General features: G+C 44.7%; 1 protein-coding gene across 1 annotated transcript in view; it reads right to left on the reverse strand.

The window, feature by feature from the left end:
- Nucleotides 1–26,838, reverse strand: part of coro1cb (coronin, actin binding protein, 1Cb) — a 192,753-nt gene extending 165,915 nt beyond the window's left edge. Inside the window, exon 1 of the mRNA XM_070887960.1 lies at nt 24,374–26,838. Coding sequence (XP_070744061.1) covers nt 24,374–26,726 — 2,353 coding nt within the window. The 5' untranslated portion in view covers nt 26,727–26,838. The remainder of the gene's footprint in view (nt 1–24,373) is intronic.
- Nucleotides 26,839–27,052: the final 214 nt, after the last annotated feature.

The raw sequence follows: 27,052 nt of genomic DNA on the forward strand, positions 1-27,052 counted from the left end.
GCCATGATCTTACTGAATAGGGGAGTGGGCTCGAGAGACCGTATGGCCTATTTCTGCTAATTCTTTGTTCTTATGAATCAAGGGATATGGAGATAGTGCAGGAAGGTGGAGTTGAGGTAGAAGATCAGACATGATACTGAATGGCGGAGCACAGTCAAAGTGACAAATGGCCTATTCCTGCTCCTATTTCTTTTGTTAATATTACACCGAGTGTCCAGTATGAACCTTCCGTTCCTGCGGTATCCACCGGTCGCAGAATGCCTCAAGCATACTGGAGGACACCTTCTCCAGAGCTACCTAGGAGCAGACAAGGTGGAGGATGGGAGACAGGCAGCCAGAGCGCCATCCTCCATGCCATGAGCCGCAGAGAGTTGAGTTTGTGATTGACTGGCGTTAGATGTAGTCCTTACTACTAGGGGGATCAAGGGGCATGATGAAAAAGCAGGAATGGGGTACTGAAGTTGCACGTTCAGCCATGAACTCATTGAATGGTGGTGCAGGCTCGAAGGGCCGAATGGCCTACTCCTGCACCTATTTTCTATGTTTCTATACTATGTACCAGTCACAATGATCAAACATAGGGTTATGGGGAGCGGGCAGGGAAGTGGAGATGAGTCCATGATCAGATCAGCCATGATCTTATTAAATGGCGGAGCAGGGCTCGAGGGATCAGGTGGCCTACTCCTGCTCCAAGTTGTTATGTTCTTATAACTGGGTCCAGGTGACTTTCTTGCCCTCTTCTGACTTCTCACCCCAATTTTCCTCTCTTGAAGTTGCTCAGTTTTGCAAAGGAATGGTTCCACAGGTGTCCTCCAGTACATTAGCAAGTCTGGACAATGAATGCTGTCATGCTACTTGCGGGTTTGCCAACTCTGGTTGGACATACTCCTGGAAGTTTGATCATGCAACATTTGCAAACTTTGCAAATGTTATTGCAATGAACAGCCTGTTTGTTACTGCCCAGCCCACACTGCTCACTGAGCAGGTGTGGATAGCTCTTTTGGATATCTTTCCTTCGCCAGGGTTCTTGGATTGTTGTTGTTATTCACAAACCTTGCAGACAGCTCTGGTTACACCCCGTCTGGTGTACTGCTTCAAGTCCTGGGCACTGCAACTCAGGAAGCATATATTGGCATTGGAGGGGATTCAGCGCAGATTCATCAGAATGATACCCAGACAAAAAGGGTTAAATTAGGACAGTTTGCAGATACGAGGCTTTTCTTTGGAGTGTTTAAGATGATTAAAGGATTTGAAAGGATTAATGGAGAGAAACTATTTCCTCTGATGGGGGAGTCCAGAACAAGGTGGCACAACTGTAAAATTAGAGCTAGACTGTTCAGGGATGATGTCAGGAAGCACTTCACACAAAGGGTAATGGAAATCTGAAACTATCCTCCTAAAAGCTGTCGAGGCTAGGTCAATTGAAACTTTCAAAACTGAGATTGCTAGGTTTTTGTTAAGCAAGGGTAATAAGGGTTTTGGAACCAAGGCAAGTAGATGGAATTAAGATACAGATCAATCATGATCTAATTGAATGCCAGAACAGGCTCGAGCTGACAGCACCTTAACTTGAATTGTGGAGGAGAAAAAATTCAAACTGATGAAGAAATCTTGCGCCTGCAAAACAGCCCTATAAATCCCAGCACCTTCATCTGAAACGCTCTAGCTAATTCTAAGTCCACAGCTTACGTTATGCCCACACATATGTCCATACCTCTCTTTAAACCTTAAATACAATAATAACACAAACCTCAAGCTCTCGCTTCTCATAGATCCAACTTCTCGACGCTCAGATATACAATAAATACCAGTAGACGGTCTGGGACCAGCTCACTCCCACGTCTGACTGGAAAATCACCTCTTAAAGGGAGCCAATTAAAATATAAACTTGCTGCCGTTGGCAAGATGTTCTAACAAATCATAATCTACTCACAAAAACATTCTTGTCTTCAACGAAGGGGCAGATTTGTTTTTTGTCTCGTTGGGTAATTTTTAAAAACATTTTTAGCCAATTGCTGTACAACAGGAAAACAATACAAATTAAAGGTTACTCAGAGTGTCACCATGCCTCGCGATGGTGTAAACCTACTTGTGGATTTTCTCCCAGGTTGCTTGCAGCAGTGCCTGGGAGATTAATCTTCAATTCTAGGAGACTTCTGGCAGGGTTGGCAATCCTAGATATTTGACTGAAAGACATCACAGCCAAGCCTAATTCTGACCTCACTTAACAACCAGCACAAACCTTCCTACTTGAGACAGCCAGCAGAAAACAGGAATGGTAACCCTGAAAGAAAGACTTGGATTTATATAGCGCCTTTCATGACCACCGAACATCTCAAAGCGCTTTACAGTCAATGAATTACTTTTGAAGTGTAGTCACTGTTGTAATGCGGGAAACGCGGCAGCCAATTTGCGCACAGCAAGCTCCCGCAAACAGCAATGTGATAATGACCAGATAATCTGTTTTAATGATATTGATTGAAGGATACATATTGGCCAGTAGACGAGGGATAATGCCCCTGCTCTTCTTCGAAATAGTGCCATGGGACCTTTTACATCCAGCTGAGAGGGCAGACGGGGCCTAGGTTTAACATCTCATCCGAAGGACGGCACCTCTGACAGTGACCGCTCCCTCAGCACTGCACTGGAGTGTCAATTTAGATTCTTTATTTGTGTGTTCAAGTTCCTGGAATGGATTTTAACCCACAACCTTCTGACTCAGAGGCGAGAGTGCTACCCACTGAGCCACAGCTGACCCTGGCTGAGAAGCCCCTCCCCAAATCTAGGGACAGTAAACTTAACTATCTGCTGTGACCCAGGATGAGATCAACTATCTCTACTAACCAGGAAATCGAACCTGGGATCTTGTAGCGTGACAATATCGATCGGTGCATATACCATCTCGCCAAAGTGGGAAAGCTATTAAAGTAGATTGGTTTCCTAATTTTGAGGCACAATCCAAAATGAGGTTACAGTCGCGGAAGCAGAGGGTGGGTTTATTGGATAACAGAACAGCTTTGGAACTTTATGGTGTGGAGTCAAACTGAAGTTCAGAGTTCAAATGAGCCTCAATTGGCATTGATGGATTGAACAGTGCAATAGATTAGAAAAACAATGATCCAGATTTTGCTGCAGAGGGGCAACTCACAGCATGCTTCATTAATCAGACTTTTTCCCTCACTCTTCAGCTCAAAGTTATTACCGGCATAGAGAGGGCAACGAGGCACCTGGGACGTTGGTGAATGATGGGACCAACAGTCTTATCTCCTTAACCAATGAGATTTAAGGATTGAGAAAGAAACAGGAATGACAGAAATCTAAATAGGATGAAATAGTCAAATCAGGTACAGAAAGAGAAATAAAGAGAGGGAAAGGAAGATTGGATTAATAGAGAGAGAAAAAAGACAGAAAGGAATAGTAAGAAAAAATATTAAATTTTAAATGTTAAAAATCTCTAGTAATTTATGTAGGAATGAGACTCCACAGTTTAAATTGTTCCCTTTCTGGGTTGGGGAGGTTGATTGACATTGTAGAAACATAAATCTCTTTATTAAAAAGGTAATTAGGCTGTTATGTAGCAGCCCTAACTTTCTGTGACAAGTTTAATTGGAAGTAATGCGCAAATGCAGCATTTTCATTAAACTCGCTAGGAGGTTGAGGGTGAGCTGCCCTTTTTTGCAAGGCTAATGGCGGAGAGGCACAAATTATCCGGCAAGTTGTGGCGATTTGCAACTCACGGGTTATCTCTTCCTCGCCATAAGTTGCTGGACATATTAATAACGGTAAGCGCCATTAAACTTACCGTTAGTTCGGCAGCAAAATCTGGGCTAATATCAGCTATGGGACCTGAGCTGCAATCCAGTCCAATGGGATGAAAGTCTAATTTATTTCTACCAGTTACATAAGATGCATTCACATTCCAGAAAACTTTGGGTACCATGTCTTAACTCAATCCATCCACAATGAAGGTCATCGTCAAGTTATCAAAAATCTAAATATGGTCAGTATAGTGATGATAGGTAGTAACTGAAGATGTCAGTAATACAAGGTCAGAGAATAAAAAGATTAAGCAAACCCACAAACACTGGCTATGCCAGAAAGGAATGTTTATAATGACAGCAACTACCCAATTATAGGCTCAAGCATTGCTCTGAACAGCTTGAGCATAAAGAACACTTTGAGTTCCGGGACTGAGAGCTCACTATGAGTGACACAAGAGAAGGAGTTAAAGAGCAACTTAAATTACATGTCAGCATCTGATAACAGAAATTATTGTGTCACTATATTTCAAAACGGAGAGCATGGGTGGAGGCTCACTAATTGGTTCAGTCGGCAAAGTGTACAATTAAGGCCTACCAGTAGGAAGACCCAGATTTAATTGCCAATCTGAAATGGATTCATTGCTACACTTAGGGTCCGTGCCCCTAGGTTGGGGAAGGGAAATCAATCATAGTTCCCACTTGAGTGCCATCCACAACACTTTGATAAAGAGTGTATAAATGCGGACATCAGGTGAGTGCAGGTTCATCATGGTTGTGATGTGCCCTCCGCCCCCTGAATAGTGTGTCAACACTCGGGCCGAAATTGCCCCCCTCTTTAAGGCCCATTACCGGGAGCGGTAGGAATGGGTTTCCGCGCCGCCAGTGCTGCCAGCCCGTTGGGCACGTGCCGACCCCACACCGCCAGGAAGCAGCCCGCTTTCCAATCCCCACGGGAAATTGCCCCATGAGGAATTGCCCCTCGGGAGTGGATCGGCCGGTGCCGATGATGGCTTTCCCCTGCAGGAAGCTGCGTGTGCCTGGGCGGCGCGTCAGCCCTTAACGGGGAGGGCGCTCTGCTGGCGCCTCCATTTTAGTTTAATTGTCAGCTGACTGCCAGGTTGCCCGACAATGGAGGCTGCGGATTCAGCCGGGCCACCAACAGGCAGCCCGTTACCCCCTCTTGGGTACTGGGCCGCTGGCCCATCCGAAATCCTCTCTGATGGCCCAGTGGGCCTAACTAAACCCCATGCAGAGTTTGCAGCGGCCCTCCCCTTTAACTGAAGGGGAGGGACTTTGTGACGCAGCACGACCGCATTGCGCTGACATCCGAGTCATCAGCGCGGTGTTGATGACTTGGAGCGACGGATGCTCTGACCCACCGGCACTTCCGCCCCACTGACGACAGTAACACTGCTCCGACTGAAAAAAATAAACTAAGAGCTGAATGTTGCTCGAATCTCCGCCCCATGGATTGGAGCGGAGAAAAAACTACAACTGGTGAATGCGCCACTTTTTCATTGGGGGCAATTTTGGCCCCTCAATGTTCGGCACATAGGTGAAGAATTTGTGCTTGGGAGAAGTATGGGAGGGTTGTTGATGCCTCGGGCTCTGATCCCACCTAGTATGTAAATGCACCACCCAATGTAGCAGTAAGACATACAGGCCAGGAGGTTTATCATGATTCATGTCTGTTTTAAGCCGATGCCAGCTTGGACAGCAGTTAGGGCATTACAATTGGCTTGAATGCCCTAGATGAAGGAGGGGGGAGGAACCAACCAGAATTCCAACACCTGAACACGATCCAATAACTTCTGCTGGAAAATGCTCATATGTGAATATCGGGTCAGGTCAGCTGTGAAGCCCCTGTTTACTGACAATTGCTCACACATGAAGAATGGCCTCTTGGGTGAAGTAAAGGAGAAACATATTCCAGCAACAGTCAAACCTTTCAGGAGAAGCGGGAAGAACTTGACAAAAAAAACCCTCAACTGATAAAAATGGTGGAACTAATAAAACTAACAGAACTACTGCTGCCTCTCTGCAGTGTGCTATACCTAGTACCTGGAGGTTGGAGCACTTTGTTGATTTTTTAACTCATTGACAAATGCTCAGGATAATTTAATCCTGCAATTTCTCATGCCAGTTCACAAGCTATACATCTCAGTTTATCAAAGAAGTCTTTTTTTGTACAATAATTTCCCATTAAATAGCAAGGGTCACTGGACAATGACACACTTTCAAGCCATGTTCTGTAATGCACGATGACTCAGCAGTTGTATCACCAAAAGCACAGCATAGAGCGGAATTAATGGAGCAGACCAAATGTTTCACAGAGGAAAGAATGGACTTTGAGCAGTAGCAGATTGAGTATAAGTGACTGAAGAATTCATTGAAGAGGTATGTTTTGAGAAAGCCTTTCAAGGTGAGGAGGGAGGCAGGGCTGAGGGATTCACAAAGGGATTTCCAGAGTGTGGGACCAAGCAAGACAGCTGAAAGGTGTGCCAGCAATAGTAGAACACAGAGAAATATGATTTAACAGAGTGTGTAGCACACAGGGTTGGATGTAATTGCAGAGGTATTGTCAGGCAAGGCCTTGGAGGGATTTGTCAATGAGGACGAAGATGTCCAATTGAATGTATTGGGGGTAGACGAGCCAGCAAGGCGTAATAGGCAAGTGGGACCTAATTCAGGTTAGGATGAATTGATATTTGCATAGAGTGGAGCTCGGGAGACCTTTTAGGAGAGCATTGCAGAAATTGTGCCTGGAAGAGACGGAAGCGTGGATCAAAGTTATCAATGAGAATTGATGGAATATAAATACATCCAACAGCTTTTAGTTAGGAGGCAGCAGGAATTCAAGCCTGGACAAGGGCCGTCTTGGGAGTTCACGGCTGGATGGGAGCCATTTTTGTTTTTCACCTGCCAAGTAACAAATCCAAACTCTTATACTTTGAGGAAGAAACTACTTCCTCCATGCTTGTTAACCAAGCACACTCACGGTGGAAGTATTCCAGAAAGTGAATCTACCCACAGCGTGATTTATCACTGTATAAACCCTTCCAAAGTAAGTGAACAAACTTCACTGTCAATCCTTGTGAAATTCTATTCAAAATGTTTTATTGTTGGCACAAGTAAAATCTATGGTATATCTAAACCCAAGTGTTAAAACTGAATATTAAATTCCATATGCAAAGAAAATTGACTTCCACATTCACCAACGTCACTTGGTTGGCAGTATGACATTGTTTTCTGAAGAATTCCATTGCATCAGATATAGCATAATTGCAGATGTGTAGAACTTTGGACTGCAGCTTGTGATGTAATCACAGCATGTAATGATTAGCTGATGGATGGCGTTAAAGTTTCAGAAACAGATGGGATTCTGGCAGTAAAATATAAAAATTTCCAGAGTTGCGTGGATGAGTAAGCATCTCAGTTGGAAAGTTTGACGCAGCTTTTGTTTCCAGGAACAGCTATGGTTCACATGCTGTGCTGCTACGGAGCCATTTTGGGCACCAAATACTACATCATCTGCAGCACAATTTTAATCTTGTATTCTGTCGAAAAAGGTAGATGTAGCTTCCCCAATGAGTCAGTCTGCAAACGTAGCATGTAACTGAACCAGAAATGACCATATTCCATCCCTCGTATTGTGTGAATGCTAGTTAAGGACTGGACCAGGCTGGACTGTAATGTCCTCACAGTTGAATTATGCTGACAACGTTCATCATTACTGCAAACACAGGAATGTTCATTTGGGTGAGATACAAGAGGCCTGTGGAACCGCACCTCGTTTGAGTCAGTGCCTTTAGGAGAAGGGGGGTAGTTAAAAATAGTTTATGGTGGTACAGTGTTTGAAAGCCTATTTAATTTGTAATAGATTCAACAGTATCCACCTAACTTCTTATCATAACGTCATTATGTTCTTCCATTTATTGACTAGTGATCCTGGCTCTTGACCGTGCCCTTTTAAGCACAGATACTTTTATGCACAATATAAATACAAAATGTCGCAATAACTTGTATTTATGTAACATTCATTACATCAGAAAGGCATCTAATCATGTACAAAACTTGCTGCACCGCACAATGGTGGGAAGCAGGTACTACTTGCACTTTGTCTTCTCTCCCCCACACACACACAAACTTCTAATCCCTGGTAAAACCACAGGCTCCAGAGCAAGACTCACAGAGGGTTTCGATCAAGTCAACTAGGCAGGCCATTGTTTGGACAATGTCACAGAGTAGAGTGGAAGGAAAAAAATACTTGCATGTTTCTCACAGTCATTGCTAATGATATCAACTTCCCACTAGTGGTCTGCAATGATATATGCGAACCTCTGCTCTTCACCTGAATGATATCCTGAAGTAGATGTTTTGATTTAAAACTATATAGTATGCAGCTATTAGCTGAAACTCCAAACCTCACTATTGAAACACAACCCTGCAATACTCTTTTTAAATGGAGAAACGAAAGTGAAGTGCCAAGTCTCCATCATGATTGAAAAGAGTAGGAGAAATGACAGGCCATTGGGGAAGGAGTGATGAGGCAGCATCGAGCTTAAGAACGAATAAAAAAACATGCATTTATATAGCCTCTTTTGCAACTTGGGACATCCCAAAATGCTTAACAGCCAATGGAACATTGTCAGCATAATTCAACTGTGAGGACATTACAGCCCAGCAAACTTTTAAAGCGTCACTGTTGTAATGTGGGGAAACGCAGCAGCCAATTTGAGTTCAGCAAGGTCGCACAATCAGCCGTGAGATAAATGACCAGATAATAAGTTTTCGTGATACTGGCCAGGACACCAGGAAAAATCCCCTGCGTTTCTTGAAGTAGTGTCATAGGATCTTTTATGCCCACCTGAGAGGGAAGATGGGACTTCAGGTTAACTTCTGAAAGATGGCACCTCTGACAGTGGGGCTTGAACCCACGACCTTCTGACTCACTTCTCTTACTGAGCTGAGGCGAACAGCTTTGATTTTAAAAGTGTAGGTGGAAAGAGGAATGAAAGGCTGAGGGAGAAAAGGAGTTCCAACATTTCTTTTACATTTATGCAAGTCTATATAAAATAACATTTAGGTTCCCTAGCTAAGCCTGATTCAGCAGCGCACTTACAGACCAGAAAGGTGTCAGGTCTAGTCTACGATCTGTACTGAATTTGTGATCTCAATTGAATAGCAGTAGGGATGCTACAATTTACGTTAGTACTCCTGGGTTAAGAAGGTGAGGAAAACAACCAGGGTTCTGACTCCTGATCACTATTCAGTGACCCCTGCTGGAAAGTGTGTGTGTATGCAGGGTAAAACAGAAAAACAGGATTGGGCTTGGATGTGAAGCCTTCCACAGTCAAATAACCTGCCAACAATCAGTGTCAAAGAGTGATCACTTGGGCACAATATTGGGTGGGTGCTAGAGCCCATGGAATAGTCAAGCTTCAAGAAGATAACATCTTCAGTAAAAGAAATAACATTGGTGGAAAAAGAAAGCAACATCTATATTTTTTTTATATACCTGGATAAAATATATGTAAATATGCATTATATTTTCTTCATCCTACTGCATGTGCTCAAATCCTTCCTTTTTATCAGCCAGAGCATAATTTCCCTAGATGAGCATGCTCAGAGCCATACAAGTTACATAAATAATTGATCACTAAAGCAAATCCATAAACACATACTGTTAATTATGCATCAAGTTGAAGTCAAAGAGAATTTCTTAGCCCTGATGGCTTGATTAAACAATTACCTAAAGCAGATCGAGAAGTAGGGACACAGCTAGTCAACAAGTGTTTCAACCAATTGGCGTAAGTAGATGAAAGCTATAGAAATATTTGAAGAGGGAAATTTTGGCATCTGGCTGGGGAATGTTTCAGGAAACACCCAGTACATGTTTCAGCCTGGTCTGAAATCTCTGCTACACTGAAAGTATGCATCAAAGCAAGCTTCTCATCTTCTATCATTTTTATTTCCCTTGCTAATTATGATTTATTGCTGCGGTACTGTTCATAGGCAATGGTTACTCTTGACTACTTTGCCTTGTTCTTGATTCCTTGTTTTGAAATCCCTCCATGGCCTCGCCCCTCCCTATCTCTGTAATTTCCTCCAGTCCTACTACTCTCCAAGATCTCTGCCCTCCTCCAATTTTGGCGTTTTGAGCATCCCCGATTTTAGTCACTCCACCATTGGCGACGTGCCTTCAGCCGCCTAGGCCCTAAACCCTGGACTTCTCTCCCTAAACCGCTCTACCTCTCTCTCCTCCTTTAAGACGCTCCTTAAAACCTACCTCTTTGACCAAGCATTAGGTCATCTGACCTAATATCTACTTATATGAATCGGTGTCAAATTTTGTTTGATAATGCTCCCGTGAAGCGCCTGAACATTTTACTATGGTAAAAGCGCTATATAAATGCAAATTATTGCTGTTGCTGCCCAGGAGTAGAAACCCTAGGTGCACCCCCTCCCTCTTCCCTGAGAGCAATCAGAGTGCACCACCATCCTCGCCAAGATCGGCTAACTCAGCACACATCCAGGATTTCTGATCTGTGTGACTCATTGGCTCACTGTGCCATCAAAGGGCTCAGCCCCATTTTGAATTAATTTTTAAACCAGTTGTACGTCACCTATGATGCAATGACTCATCATCTCACAGATAAGATCAGACAGTTCGGTAGACCTGCAGAATTACAAAATAGTTGTGCAGGATAGTTAAGCTGAAACCAGTGAATACAATTGGGGAGGTTTTATACTTGTGCGGCAAACAGGTATGATATCGGCATGGTCCCCGCCCAATTATAGAATCATACATACAGCACAAGGGGGCCATTCAGCCCATCATGCCTGTGCTGGCTGTTTGAAAGAGCTATTCAATTAGTGCCCCTGGCCCACTTTTTTTCCACATAGCTCAGCAAGTTTCCCCACCAATCAAGTATTGAATCTGCTTCCACCATCCTTTTGGCCAGTGCATTCCAAATCATTACAACTTGCTGCGTAAAAAGATTTCTCCTCATCTCTCCTCTGGCTCTTTTGCTAATTACCTTAAAACTGTGTCCTCTGAATGCAGCAGTTGGGACGCTGGAACCATTTTCCGTTTCAAGCCCATTAACATTTTTCCGACCAGCTGCCAGCATCAAACAGGCAGTCATCCGCAGCGTGCCTGTTTTCTGTGGCGGAGAGTCCTTCACTTTTGCTCATCCTAGCTCCACGGAAGTTTAAAATAGAGCCAAGAACTCACCTTTTTAGAGAGGCCCTCCTTTAAATCCTGCAGGCTGGGCCATTCAATGCCTGGAGAAAGTGAGACTGGCATGCTCCGCCCATTTTCCAGGGGTCACAGTCTCAGAATAAGGGGTCGGCCATTTAGGACTGAGATGAGGAGAAATATCTTCACTCAGAAGGTGATGAATCTTTGGAATTCTCTACCCCAGAGGGCTGTGGAGGCTCAGTTGTTGAATATGTTCAAGACTGAGATTTACAGATTTTTGAATATTAAGGGATAGGGGGATAATGCAGGAAGGTAGAGTTGAGGTAGATCAGCTATGGTCATTGACTGGCGGAGCAGGCTCGAGGGACCGAATGGCCTACTCCTAATTCTTATGTTTTTGTTTTCCCCATGAAAATTGCAATTGGGGTCCTACAACAGGTGTAGATTTGCATGATTTGCATATTTAAATAATCTCCCCTCTGTTTTGGGCAGTAATTCATTGAACAGCCAATGCAAATGGAATTGTTAATAATTAACTGCACCATTACACATATAAACGACTAATGTTAAACCAGTCTGCGAACTGTTATTAAAATCTAAAAGTCTAGAACCCAGATCCTAAACTCTGTAAAATCAAAACCCGCACAAAAAACAGTAATAGACAAAAGAATCCCGAATGTCCTGCTGCAAGGCCTTTCTGAAAGCACAGCACCACCTGCAGGTAAATACCAAGCAATCTGTAATTTAACATTACCAATTTCTAATGTTCTTTAGGTTCAGGTCCACCTAAAGTGAATTCATCCATGATCATAGCTGTGGGAAAGTGCACACCACAGGCAGCCTGTACTATTTATACTGTTTACTGTAATAAGGCTAAAGAAATTGGAAAATGCTCCAGTTTTCAAATGCCAATATAAACAGGGACCATATTATAGAGACCGTTAAAGGTTGATTCAGCCATTTTCGAAAGCCTAAAATAATGGATGAGCCAAACTTGCTCACAACAGTAACAGCAAGTACCATCGCTACAGTTCTATTTGATGGCTGCACATCACAGTCAAGCCCAATCCTGCCCCACCCAATGTCCATCCATGTACGTGTACACACTTTCCAGTGGGTCACTGGATAACAATCAGGAGTGGCTAACTTTTCTCCTCACTAGCTCAAGGATAGATCCAATCTCTTGTGTATATATATTAATCTGACAAGTACAATCTGAAGCGACTTCCTCTCACTTGTGCTTTTTGCTGGCTAGCTGCTGGGATTATTCTGGTCCAAGTTCCTATGCAGAGACCAAATAGAGTTGGGTAGAGAATGATTAGCGACTAAAGCGCACAGACTGTTGCTGGGCACACAGAAGTCAGGCACAGAGTAACTGGACACCCAGACAGCAGAGTGTGGCTGGGCACAGCGACTAGCTACACTGGATGTTATGTTACTGGACCAGTAAACTAGAGGCCTGGATGAATGATCTGGAGATGTGAGTTCAAATCCCACCACGGCAGCTGCAGAATTTAAATTCAGTTAATTAAAAACAAAATCTGGAATTAAAAAAAAGCTAGTATCAGTAATGGTGACCATGAATCTACCGGATTGTCGTAAAATCCCATCTGGTTCACCAATGTCCTTTAGGGAAGGAAACCTGCCGTCCTTATCCAGTCTGGCCGAGATGTGACTCCAGACCCACAACAATGTGGTTGACTGTTAACTGCCCTCTGAAAGGGCCTAGCAAGCCACTCAGTTGTACCAAGCCACTGTGACAAAGTCAGCACTGTGGGAGTGCCTTCACCACAGAACTGCATTGGTTCAAGAAAACGGCTCACCACCACCTTCTCGAGGACAATTAGGGATGGGCAGTAAATGCCGGCCTTGCAGCAATGCCCACATTCTATAAAACTAATAAATTTTAAAAAGTACCAAAAACCCAATACGGTGGATTCCCCAGCCAGTGGCCATAGATAGATACAACCAGAGTGCGAGAATTAATGAGATTAAAGTAGCCAAGGTTCCAGAGCTCGGCGCTTCAGTTCTACTTTAATAGTGTTTTCTCATCAGAAAAAATACTGTGCTTTCCCTCGATATTTTAAGATAGAATGTTTAAAGTGCTTATTTCCTTTACTACCGTACTTTGGAGTTTTATTGTACTACAGTTAATACTACAATACAGAAACAAGGTATTAAACTTGCTGCTGTTAGTGTTGTTGCACAACCTAATGACCAACTAGTGACGATCCTCAGTGAGGGGAGAAGGAAGGTAATGGAGTCTCTTTGGCCTCAAGTTGGCTCAAATACCTTGCTGATCCTCTATGGCAGACTCAGACTCAGCCATGATCATATTGAATGTTGGTGCAGGCTCGAAGGCCTACTCCTGCACCTATTTTCTATGTTTCTATCTGAGTTAGGTACTGTAGGGTACTGCACTGTTAATGATCGATCTTCTAGCCTGGCTTATTAATGTGACCTGGAGAGGTAGCGGGCTGCCATTCAGCTATCGATAACCCTGCAAGCCAAAGCCCTATCAAGTCGTGTGGCCTTAGCTGGATAAACATTTGGAAATTGAACAATGCTCTGTGTGCACTTGGGGGATACCTAAGTGGACTTAGGCGAGTGGAATGTAGGTCTGTGTGGAGAGTGTGTGCACTCTATAGGCAAATAGAAACTCAGTGTGGATTTCTCCATAGTTTATCTGGTCATTATCACATTGCTGTTTGTGGTAGTTTGCTGTGCACAAACTGGCTGCTGCGTTTCTTACATTGCAACAGTGACTACACTTTTAAAAAAAAGTACTTGGCTATAAAATGCTTTGGGACGTCCGATGGTCGTGAAAGACGCTATACTGTATAAATGCAAGTCCTCTTTTCTTAAGCATGGGGGAAAGGGTGGTTATCAGACACCCAATTGGCCAAAAATTAAAAAAATATGTATTTGTTTTTCAATATTTCGAGGGATTTTTCATTTGCTAAGCTTTGGTGTAAAGAGTTATGTACAGGCTCTGTAACCAGGTTAAGAAATGAGCAGCTCAACATTTGAAAAGCTATTTCACAATAATATTTTAAAGTATACTATTAGATCTCCAATGGTATTGCTTGCTGGATTTGCAGTTTTATAATAATATTAAGCCAAATTAGAGATATCAGGACCACTCAATAGGTCAAAATCTATTTACATTAAATGGTATTGTGGAATTTTTGCTTTGGAGATTGAATTCCACAACTCTATTATTCTGGGAAAACCAAAAACAAATGGTGTGTGTGTGTATGTATTATATACACACACCACTTTAGCAAGCTATTGCTTTAACTATGAATTTAATTTTTATCCCTTACCAGTTTTAAAGTTGAGAATAACAAGCTGTACCAGTTGCAGTTAGATATCTGGTATTTATCAGTATTGGTTAGGGGAGTGGTGTTTAGCTGTACTTTGGAAGTTCTAGGGGCATTCCTGAGCTGTGGAAGAACTTCAGTGGTGGTCCCAGAATTTGGCAGCACTGTGGTTGGACTGCTGGGGTTTGGCAGCATGATGTGGAATTCATGCTCCGGTATGACTGTAGAGGGGAAACCTGGGGCTTGGCTGAACTGGGTGGGGGGTGAGTGTGAGTGGGGTTGAATATGGTGTTTGGCTTACTGGTGGATTCCTGGGGCTTGAATTTTAACACTCAAAAAAGGGTGGGTTGGGATCGGGCCAATGCTAACATTTAAAAAATCTCAAACCTGACCATAACCCGCCTCCAACTCGCCCACTTCCGTGGTTAACAGAGGTGGGACCAGGGGCAGGCAGCCAAACCACTCTGAGGAGGCGGACTGGTAATTTAAATATTTGAATGAGGCTCGCAGCCTCTGCTTTAATCTGCTATACAGGCTTAACAGTGGTCAGCCGGGTCTCCCAGGCCTCAGGAAATCCAGCAGTTTAAGGGATAGCTTCAGAGAGAAGGTAAGTACCTTTAGTTTGGGTGGAGATAAGGAATAACAAAGGGAAAAAGTCGCTGGTGGGCGTAGTGTATAGGCCTCCTAACAGTAGCTACATGGTTGAAATCAAGAAATAATGGAGACATAATAAAGTAATGGGTGATTTTAATCTTCATATTGATTGGACAAAGCAAATTGGCCATGGTAGCCTTGAGAAGGAGTTCATAGAGTGTATCCGGGATAGTTTCCTTGAACAGTATGTTGCAGAACCAACCAGGGAGCAGGCTATCTTAGATCTAGTACAGGTTGAACCTCTCTTATCCAGCATCCTCGGAACCTGGCCTGTGCCGGATAAGGGATTTTGCCGGATGAGGGGAGGTCACGTTAAATTGGATGGTACAGGTACTGAACAAGAGGATATCAGGGCTGGCTGGCTTGGGGCTGGGAGTGCGGCAGAGAAATGGGGGGGTGGGGGGGTGGGGGGGTGGGGGAATCGTGGGGTCAGGCCAGCAATTGCGGGAGTTGGCAGCGAGAAATTTGTTCACGCCGGAGTGGCCGGGAATAGTGCCGGATGAGGGGTGGTGCCGGATAAGGGAGTCCTGGATAAGGGAGGTTCAACCTGTACTGTGTAATGAGGCAGGATTAATAAATGATCTCGTAGTAAAAGATCCTCTAGGAATGAGTGACCATAACATGGTTGAATTTCAAATTCAGCTGGAGGGTGAGAAAGTTAGTTCTCAAACCAGAGTCCGAAACTTAAATAAAGGAGACTACAAAGGTATGAGGACATAGTTGGCTAAAGTGGACTGGGAAAATAGACTAAAGTATGGGACGGTTGATGAGCAGTGGCAGACATTTAAGGAGATATTTCATAACTCGCAACAAAAATATATCCCAATTAGAAGGAAAGACTGTAAGAGAAGGGATAACCATCCGTGGCTAACTAAGGAAATAAGGGAGGGTATCACATTGAAAACGAAGGCATATAATGTGGCCAAGACTAGTGGGAGGCCAGAAGATTGGGACATTTTTAAAAGCCAGCAGAGAACGACTAAAAAAATGATTAGAGGGAAGATAGATTATGAAAATAAACTAGCACGAAATGTAAAAACAGATAGTAAGAGTTTTTACAGGTACATACAAAGGAAAAGAGTGGCTAAAGTAAATGTTGGTCCCCTGGAGGATGAGCCTGGGGAATTAATAATGGAGAACAGCGAAATGGCAGAGACATTGAACAAATATTTTGTATCAGCCTTCACGGTAGAAGACACTAAAAACATCCCAATAATGGCTAATCAAGGGGCTATATTAGGGAGGAACTTAATACAATCACTATCACTAGGTAAAATAATGGGACTAAAGGCAGACAAGTCCTCCGGACCTGATAGCTTACATCCTAGGGTCTTAAGAGAAGCGCCTGCAGAGATAGCGGATGCATTGGTTGTAATCTACCAAAATTCACTGGATTCTTGGGTGGTCCCAGCAGATTGGAAAACCACAAATGTAACGCTCCTATTTAAAAAAGGAGGCAGACAAAAAGCAGGACCTATAGACCAGTTAGCCTAACATCTGTCATTGGGAAAATGCTGGAGTCCATTATTAAGGAAGCAGTAGCAGGACATTTGGAAAAGCATGATTCAATCAAGCAGAGTCAGCAGGGTTTTATGAAAGGAAAATCATGTTTGACAAATTTTCTGGAGTTCTTTGAGGATGTAACGAGCAGGGTGGATAAGGGGGAACCAGTGGATGTGATGTATTTGGATTTCCAGAAGGCATTCGATGAGGTGCCACATAAGAGGTTACTGCACAAGATAAAAGCTCACGGGATGGGGGGTAATATTAGCATGACTAGAGGATTGGTTAACTAACAGAAAACAGAGAGTCGGGATCAATGGGGCATTTTCCAGCTGGCAAACAGTGACTCGTGGGGTGCCGCAGGGATCGGTGCTGGGGCCTCAACTATTTACAATCTATATTAATGACTTGGATGAAGGGACCGAGTGTAATGTAGCCAAGTTTGCTGATGATACAAAGATGGGTGGGAAAGCAAATTGTGAGGGGGACACAAAAAATCTGCAAAGGGATATAGACAAGCTAAGTGTGTGAGCAAAAATTTGGCAGATGGAGTATAATGTGGGAAAATGTGAGGTTATCCACTTTGGCAGAAATAATAGAAAAGCAAATTATAATTTAAACGGAGAAAGATTGCAAAGCACTGCAGTACAGAGGGACCTGGGGGTCCTTGTGCATGAAACACAAAAAGTTAGTATGCAGGCACAGCAAGTAATCAGGAAGGCAAATGGAATGTTGGCCTTTATTGCAAGGAGGATAGAGTATAAAAGCAGAGGGATAGAGTATAAAACCACACCTGGAGTACTGCGTACAGTTTTGGTCTCTGTATTTAAGGAAGGATATACTTGCATTGGAGGCTGTTCAGAGAACGTTCACTAGGTTGATTCCGGAGATGAGGGGATTGACTTATGAGGATAGGTTGAGTAGGTTGGGCCTATACACATTGGAGTTCGGAAGAGGTGATCTTATTGAAACCTATAAGATAATGAGGAGGCTCGACAAGGTGGATGCAGAGGATATTTCCACTCATAGGGGAAACTAAAACTAGGGGGAATAAGGGGCTGCCCATTTAAAACTGAGATGAGGAGGAATTTCTTCTCTCAGAGGGTTGTAAATCTATGGAATTCTCTGTTCCAGAGAGCTGTGGAGGCTGGGTCATTGAATATATTTAAGGCGGAGATCGACAGATTTTTGAGCGATAAGGGAGTAAAGGGTTATGGGGAGCAGGCAGGGAAGTGGAGCTGAGTCCATGATCAGATCAGCCATGATCTTATCGAATGGTGGAGCAGGCTTGAGGGGCCAAATGGCTTACTCCTGCTCCTAATTCTTATGTTCTTATGTTTACAGCGCTGCTTGTGGGCCAAGGAGTGCTCCCCACCCCCCATCCTCCCAAGCTCCCCCCCCCAACAGAACTCCCCCTCCCCCCCCTATACAAAGACCACCAGGGTCGGGGATTGGACCCCCAGGGATTGGATCCACCACCACCCCCCACACCCACCTGCTTCTGAGTCCTCCCCACCCATCTGGAACCAGTGAAGGAGTAAAGATTGCACACTATGGAGTTAAAACTCCATTAATATCCAGGCCCTGGTGTCTGTCAGTGGTGCGGGGCAGGGGGCGTATGAGCGTAAGCGCACGGAGTGGGGGTCGGGGCATCCAAAGTCAGGTTGTAACTTTGATGTTTTGTGATTGGTTCTTGAATCTCTGTCGGTATAGAATTCAGCTATTAAAATTTAGAATGTTTATAACCAGCAACAAAATACAAATGATAATTAAAGGCTTTCTGTTTGTGTTTAAAATTCAACTCAAATTAGGATGAGGAAAGACATGCCGTGTGTGTCTGGACAAAGTGCATTTTCCTCAGAGTGCATTAATTATGGTGTAGGAATAGAGATCTGTAACTTTGAGTTGATGAAGTTCCATCTTGTGGTAGAAATGTGCAGCTGCAAGATGACAATGTGTCACAGACTGGTGCTGCCCAAATAAGGAGCGGACACCAGACATAACAAATCTAATCTATTACAGATTTATAATTCAAAACCAACAAGAACTGCTACAGGTGTGTAATCAGTAATCTGTCATTTTTCTCTCTCACATAGACTCTCTGTTTTCAAATAAAGCATTTGAAATTTGTCCTCTGTCCATTTAGCTGATCAAATGTTAGTGGGTGGTATTTTTCAAAACCACTAGGCCCCCATCACTCTCCCTAATCCACAGGTGCTGAAGTCAATTATTGTGCCCCCAGCTGCCAGCCCAGTCAACAGCAGCTTATTCAGCACAGTGCGTAGGTTATAAAAAGTGCGTAGGTTAGAATTGTGTTTATAAAAAGCTCAGACTAGACGGGGTCTATCTAGAATCTAGTATTCAGATAAAATGGATTTTTAAAGAGTGGCAAGTGGGTTGAAATCATGCTGTTTAATGTTAGTAACTAAGTTAACAAGTCATATGAGATTCCTTTATCTGCAATTTTGATGAAAATATTTCAAAATTGCTCAGGTTACAGCCTTTATTAAAAGAGCAGAAAAATAATTAAAATGAATACATTAATGTGTTCTTTTACTAATATTGCACAGTAAAATTTCAACCCCCAAGTGTCATGCAAGAGAAATGAATAGAATCTACAAAGAGGAAGCTGATAGTATCACAGCACCAACAGTATCTTATCATCATCATGGGCAGTCCCTCAGAATCGAGGAAGACTTGCTTCCACTCCTGAAGTGCGTTCTCTGGTGGCTGAACAATGCAATATGAGAGCCACAGACTCTGTCACAGATGGGACAGATATTTGCCGAGGGAAGGGGTGTGTGGGACTGGTTTACGATCTCGGCGTTGAGATATCTACCATAGTTAGAAATTAAAAACAATATAAAGAAATTGTAACAGTTAGTGTTTCAGCAAGTACATAGTGTCTCTGCAGTGTGAACATTCCAGCAGAAGCAACCCGGTAGATTGCTTCTCAGAATACCATTCCGGCAGTGCTATGATCACCACCACCGCAACCTCACCCCATTTAAAAAAAAAATTCACCCGTCCCTCCTAACAATATTGCAGGACAAATTGGACCCTGTTTGTCCGTTTTTGGGTTTAAAATGAGAGCAAAAATGTGCCTCACTTCCGTGGGGCTATGCCTTGCGCCCCAACAACATATTAGCTCGGGCGATATTTAGGCGACCCTGGTGGCCTCCTTCAACATGCACTAGGCTCCTTGCATATGCTAATGAGGGGCCTAACACCTGATAAATCAGTCAAAAACTAGGTGGAGGTTGCGCGGCACAAACTTCAACACTGGTTTTCCAGACTCTACAGTGGCCTAATCAGGGATTCTTAAAAGGACTGCTGGTGGCTGCCAAAAACATGGTCAGTACACTTTTGTTGACTTGCCTGAACATGGAACCAGGAGGAACAGGAGTGCTCCTCCTTGTTCCACAGCAATACACTGGACCACCCCCACCCCCCGTTCGTATCTTACAAGGTCATTGACCTTACCCGGATAGCAAGATTGGAAATGATGTCTTGCTATTTCTATTTCTCAGCATGAGACTTTTCCACAGCATTCACCCCCCTCGCACCCCCGCAAAGCATTGAAAACCCTTCTCTTCCTTGCATCAGGTGCTTGTCTTCCAATCCCAAGGAGACACTGCACCATTCCTCCTCATTAGAATCAAACATTCACCGGGTTCTGATCATTTACCAGCTTAACAGTGAGTGGAAGCCCTTACAGTCCTTGAAGGCTGTTGGTTTATTGGCAGCTGCCCTAAAAGCTACATGGGTACAGTCAATTACACCTTTATTTGGGGGAAGCCTACTGTAATGTATGCATCTATGAGTATGCTCACAGGTTTATAGAGCTTTTGACCATGTTGCCGTCCGGAGGAGGCGTGGATCCCCAATGGAGTGCACTCTACGCGGGAGTCCTCCCACTATTTATTGGGGACTTGGCCTGGAGGGTGGTGCACAGAGTCGTCCTGTGCAATACGTTTTTAAGTCGGTTCACGGGCTCCCAGGCCGCCTGCAATTTCTGCGGTCTGGAGGAGTCCGTGTTCCATGTTTTTACTGAGTGTGCGAGGTTGCAGCCCCTCTTTCAATATTTGAAGGGGCTGCTCCTCAAATTCTGGTTGCACTTCAGTCCCACGCTCCTGATCTTTGGGCACCCTGTGCGGAGGGGAGTGGGCTGGTCGGAAGGCCTCCTCGTAGGACTGCTCCTGGGCATGGCCAAGAGGGCCATCAACCGGTCCAGGCTGCGGGCGGTCGAGGGGGTCGTTCAGCCCGACTGCCTGCCTCTCTTCCACGGTTACATCCGAGCCAGGGTGTCCCAGGAGATGGAGCACGCAGTGTCCACCGGTACGCTCGCGGCCTTCCGTGAGAGGTGGGCACCGGTGGGACTGGAGTGCATCATCACCCCTGGCAACAAAATTTTAATTTGATTATTATTGTTTAAAGTTTAATTTTTTTATTGTGTCGGTTTTTAGTTCCCCCCTCCCCTTTTAGCTAGGGGGCACTTGTATAATTTGTTAAAAAAAAATAAGGGGGCACCTGAAAAGTTTTTGGGGTGTACCCCCCCCCGCCTTTAATCAGAGGGCACTTGTTTATTGCCTACCCAAAAGCTGTTGACCATTAACCTGTCCAGGCAGCGGGCGGTCGAGGGAGTCGTTCAGCCTGACTGACTGCCTCTCTTCCGCGATTACGTTCGAGCCGGGGTGTCCCTGGAAATGGAGCACGCTGTATCCACCAGTACACTCGTGGCCTTCCACGAGAGGTGGGCACCAGAGGGACTGGAGTGCATCATCACCCCACGGCAACCAAATTTTCATTTGACCATTTCCTGTTTAAAAGTATTAGTTGTTAACTTGTCAGTTCTAGTGCCCCTTTAATAAGGGGGAACTTGATTCAAAGTTCGACTTAAAAAAGTTGTAGAGCTGTTGAGTTGGACGTGGCTTAGGCAGTCACGTGATGTTCACAAGACTCAATAAAACCCCAGCCAGTTGGGTTCGGGGGATCCACGACAAGGCAGGTGGCTGTGAGCCTGGTGGATGAACTGGTAATGTGTAGTGTGATGGTTAAACCTTTGCTAATAAACCAACTAATTCTTAATAGTAATGTGTTGCTTTGAATTCTTAAGCAAAGAACCCATGAAGCAAATACATTACACCTGCTATGTTCGCAAAACCTACAGCCCTTCCCTGCTGATCCTGGTGTCTATGGGGAATGTGATATGCTGGTTGGCCTTGGCAAAGATGGTGTCTGTCACCTGCTTAGTGCAGACCGACTAATATTACTTACGTCACCTGCTGCCACCGAGAAAGAGCCCAAGGCAAAAAAAATCCAGGGCTGCAGTGACTTTCCATAACAGAGACATTGCATTACCAGCTGAGGTAATGCAATACAGGTCTTGCTGTAAGAGTTTGCACAGATCTGCGACGGCATTTCTGGAGAAGCGCAGCCTCCTAATGCACTGTTCCTCAGTGAATTGGGTCTATAGGCCCTTTTGGCAGAGTAAGGACGCCTGTCTATGAGCCTGCCCCATATGTGAACTTCTAACAGCCCCAACTGCAACTCTCCGAAGTTCTGCCCTGCTGCTGCTGCTGTTCATCGTCCTCCAACTAAAATGTGTTGGCCAAGGTGACTCCTATGTTCTGCAGTATCAGTACTTCCCTGAGCTTCCTGAAGACTTTAAAACAAATTCTCAAAAAAAATGCAGCGATGATCAAATCAACAATATCCGTATAAATGAACAAGGTTTTTTGTTAACCAACAGATCCCAATAGTTCTGAATATTTGGAGGTGAGTGCCTCTTTTTTTAAAAGTGCTTGGAATGGCTGTTTCTGATCTGTACTGCCATGTACTATGTCACAGGACCATGGTTTGAATGACTGAATGAGGTTTCTGACAGACACTTGAGCCGCACTTCTCAAGACATCCAACAAAATGGTCTGTTGTTGGAACAGGACAGGAAGTGCTGTGCCACCATTTTCAGAGCACTACTGCCCTATTCCCTTCCAGCAGAGACAAGGAAAATCAGCCACAGTGTCTTTAGCTGTGAGCCTTTGGGGGTGTTGATGTTACTCCTCTAGCCAATCAGGCCAAACCAATCCATCACAACCCTTCTGCGGACACCATCTTCGCTTTTATTCTTCGAATTTTAAGCGCTTTTAAAATTTCCTGAAGGTTTACCGTTATTTTGGAACATGATAAATCTCACTGTACACCCAGTAATCCTGTTTGCTATCCCTTCTCCTGACAGTCAGTCTGGCTCTGGTTCTCTTCGAGCAGTGACCTGATACATGAAAGCCACAGCAGCAGGTCCCTAAATCGGTAACAACAGCAAAAGAGCGAAAGTTGAGAGCACCATGAAAGCCAGACAGATTACGAGAACCGTGAGTGACATGTTCCAATGTAAAATCCAGTATGTGAGTTACATCGGCGGGCTTGTGTTACATTTTCTAACTATATGGATAAGCAACACACTGATTTGTAGCTCAGATTTTAAAGGATAAGTGACTGGTCTCTGCTCATTGACTCCCCATTCCAGATATGAATCAATCACTCCTAGCTTGAAGTGCTTCTTGACATCAATCCTAATTACATTTTACCAATGTCGCCTTGCTCTGCAGTCATGATTTAACTCGTGCTCCAAATTAACCTTTTAAATTCTACTTACTCTTTTACATTTTTCCTCTCATTTGCCTATCTTCAAGCCTGAAGAGCCTGAATATTTCTAACATTTCCTACTAACAGTCCTCTGGCAGTGGGGAGTAGTCTCGTAGCCCTTCTGTGCCCCACTTGTGGGACTTGGGTGGTTCCCATCTGCAGTTTTGCCTCAGTACTTCAGTCTGTTCTGATTCGTACAGTGCTATCAGAATTTAGTCAGTAATTACAATGTTCCTGACGCATTAGCTCACGCCTGAAAATTGATCAGTGAATTTGCTAATTGATCAAAAATCTCAGACAGCCATCTCAGTGGAACCTTGTGTTGCACCCTCTACACTCAAACTCTGCTTCCACAATCATTGGAATTTTTAAATTCACTGGTTAAAAACATTGCACTTCAGATTTCAGCCACACAGCAATGGGGCACTTGATTGGCCTCTCACGCTGAGGGTGTGACAGCGGGGGGCGGGGGCTGATGTAAATTGTTCAATTCTTCCTGGTCCTAATCCCTAATCAGTAACCACCCCATCTGACCCGCAGGAAAGAATGCAAATGTTGGACAAGGATAGGGTTGTACTCAGCTATGATGCAACCCCTTCCCTCAGTCGAATAGCCTTCAATGAATATTCAGCAACACCAACTTGTGTTTATATAACGCCTTGGAATTAGAGGACCGCAGACATCTCGTGGGGAAGGAGGGCATGGGGCTGGAGATTACAGAGATAGGGAGGGGCGGTCGAAGACTGCAGGCCGTTGCTGGCCACCACCTCTTTCACACCCCCATCCCCCTCCCTGGTCACCATCTCTTTCTTCCCCCCCCCCCCCCCCCCACCCCCGGTCACCACCTGTCCCCCCACCCTCCACGGTCACCACCACTCCCCCACCCACTAGTCACCCCCTCTCTTCCCCCCCCCCCTCCCTCCCTCCCAGTCATCACCTCTCCCCCCAGACACCACTAGCTCCCTCAGGCCACCGTTCTCCTTTCCTCTGCCACACCCTTCCCCATTTTATTTTTAGAATACATTTTCTCAACCCACTCCTGGGCGTCGGGCTGTGCAGCAATTGTGGTAAAAAGGGTAGCCAGGTGACCTCCTTCCAGGCCAGAGCAACACTGCTCTACACCAACAGCCAGGTTGTACACAAGACTCCCCAGTGACCAGTTAACTCTCCCACTCCTGATATCAAAGGAGTCGGGCAACATAGCAGTACGATGGCAGAAACATATTTACCCTCCCTTGGTACCACACAGGGATGCTACAAGCTATTTTTAAAAGACTATTTACCAGGTTTCCTTTGGATGTCTGGCTTCTTCTCCTTTTTCTGGTCCTTTTCCTCAAATGCCTTTTTAATATCGGAAACGTTATTGAGCTCCTCGGTATCTGGCTTTCTCTCTCTCAAATTTTCTGCCATCTCGGACGTCGGCTTTTTTGGTCCTTCTGCGCCTGCAGAGGCCACAGGGGGCTCTGGGAGTGTACGCAATGCAGCTGCATCAACAGCAGCTTTAATCCCAGTGTGTGAACGTGTAGCTCCTGGCTGGGAGACATGCTCTTTTTCTTGCCTGACTGTCATGGTGCTGTAATCAATAGCTCTTCTGCCTGTTTCAGCTACACTGGTTGGTCCGCCCTTCAGGTTTTGACCAAACTCAACCTCTCTGCAAATGCTTTGGGTGGATGATCCATCAATGTCAGCCGGCCTGCTCAGTGGAGTTTTGCACAGTTCACTATCTTCTGAAGTTTTGTCAACTTTCCTAACTTGCCCCTCCTTTGGGGTTTGATTCACTTTGCTAGCCTGCTGACCATGTACAAGATTGTCTTCCATGTTCTGTGTTGTGTGATCAGATTGGCTGCCTTCAGTCTCGTAAGAGTTGACGTGCATCACGTTGAGTTTCTTGCTCTGTACGGTCTGTACCATTTGATCAGATTTAGTGAACTGATCTGCTTGCTGGGACAGATTGTCCTGTCCAGTGCTGTCAGTATTACGAGATGGACTGAGCGCTTCGATATTTATGTCAAAGCTGGCCTCTCCACTGCAGGGAGTTTGGCTTGCCTTTACTTTCTGCCTAACCAGGTCCAATCCAGACCCATGCACCCTTTCCAGAACTTGGCACGGTGAGGCACCCTTTCCATTCTGATCGGACTTGCTGGCATTCTCACGCCACGCAGCTTGCTCCAGATCACCGCTCTGTACCCAATCAACTAGGCAAGATGTGTTGGGCTGTACTTTGGTGTTAAATCTGTCTATCTCTCTGCATGGTGCACTTTGGTTTAACAAACCGCTGCCCAGCTTGGTCTCCTCAGCCTGGCTGAAGTCACTATAATCACCAGTCTTCAAAGTTTGGTTTGATTGACTGACCTTTTCACAGACCATGGCAGGTTGGGTCATGTCACTATCCATTTGTGCTTCCTCCCCAGTGATGGAAGAGCTAGATTTCCTCTCTGGTTCATCTTCTGGTGCATGTTTTCCACTCTCATCAGCAGACACAGCTCTCTTCAGCACAAGTTTATTATCATCTGTTTGTTCAGTTTGATTCCATTCGCCAGCTTCTGGACTTAGCATCCTGTAGTCAGATGGACTATATTGATCTCTTTGTGGGTTTAGGTTGCACACACCTACATCTCCACATGGAATTGCACTCAGATCTGATGCTTCATTGAGTTGGCTGGCTTGTTGCTCTGGTTTAGTGATGTATAGCTCAGTCTGAGAGAGAAAACGCTTCAGACTTCGCTCACTTCCACATGTCGTTACTTTTTCAACAATACTATGGTCACCTTCTAGATTTCCCCCCAGGGTATTCTTACGTGTATCTACTGTTGTGTTTTCGGTTCCTTCTCCTTTGACACTTTGTTTTTCTGCTTCGTTCGCACTGTGCTTCCCCGCTGACACAATCTGGTTGACGGCCAACTCAGATGGACCTCCATGGATTTCACCAACTGTCTCTACAATCTCCTGTTGCTCATTTACAACGGGGTCTGAGGCAATCTCACCTTCCCGGGTGTTCAGCCCTCCAGGCAGTGCCGTGCTCCGGCTCGCCATGGTTTCGCAGTTATCTTCGATCTTTATCCATTGCTCATTCAGTGATTTCTCCTCAAACAATTGTTGAGTGGGTTCTGGAACGGCACTGTTCGGTGCGTTGACCTTCTCCATCTCACTGCCACTCACACTTTCATTCTGCTGAACAGCTGACAGCAGGTCTCTCGGACATTCATCTTCCTGTTGTTGCCAAGCAGACTCGTTTTCCGCAATTCTCTGGCTTGTCAAAACGTTTTCCTGGTTCTCTTTATCTTTAGTATCTGCTTCCATTCTGTCACGAATGGAATCGGCTTCCTCTTCAGAGTTGGTATTTTCTACATCCTTCTCGCATTTTACAACAGCAGAATCCAGTTTACAAGCAGAATTCCCTTCATCCATTTCCTCGGTGTGAGGCTGTCCCTTGGCCTCCTGTTCCTGGTGCTTCCCTCCTTGTTCAGGGAGTGAAGTTTCTGTGCCGCCCTGCTTCACACTGCTGTGGAAGGGAGCAACAGACTCCACCTTGTTTAAGCTCACGGCAACATTAGAACTTCTTGCTTGGGAGAGGCTGTCACCAGTTAGCCTGTCCTGGGCTTCCTCAAAGTCGTCAAACTTTTTCATTTGTTCCATTTTAACACTTGATAAAGAGAGATAAAAAACATACACGTTATAACAGAAAGCAGAGCCAGTTTAAGAGACAGCTGACCTCCACTCAATGTGCACCAGACACTGTCCTTTTAAAGCTATGTAGTTGGATGCCTTGCTATAGGACTCATCCCTTTCCTACTAGGGTGATGTAACGGACAGCCGAAAGCAGAATTTAAACAAGGGACAGCTGATTGGCTGGGTTTAACTGAGTTGAGTAATACAGAATGACTTATGCCAAGAAAATCCACTGCAGTAAAGATAAACAAGCAATAAAATCCAGTCAAGAGGTATATACACTCTTCTTGTTC

The sequence above is a fragment of the Pristiophorus japonicus genome, chromosome 8 (assembly GCF_044704955.1).
Source record: "Pristiophorus japonicus isolate sPriJap1 chromosome 8, sPriJap1.hap1, whole genome shotgun sequence".
In the NCBI taxonomy this organism is placed as follows: Eukaryota; Metazoa; Chordata; class Chondrichthyes; family Pristiophoridae; genus Pristiophorus; species Pristiophorus japonicus.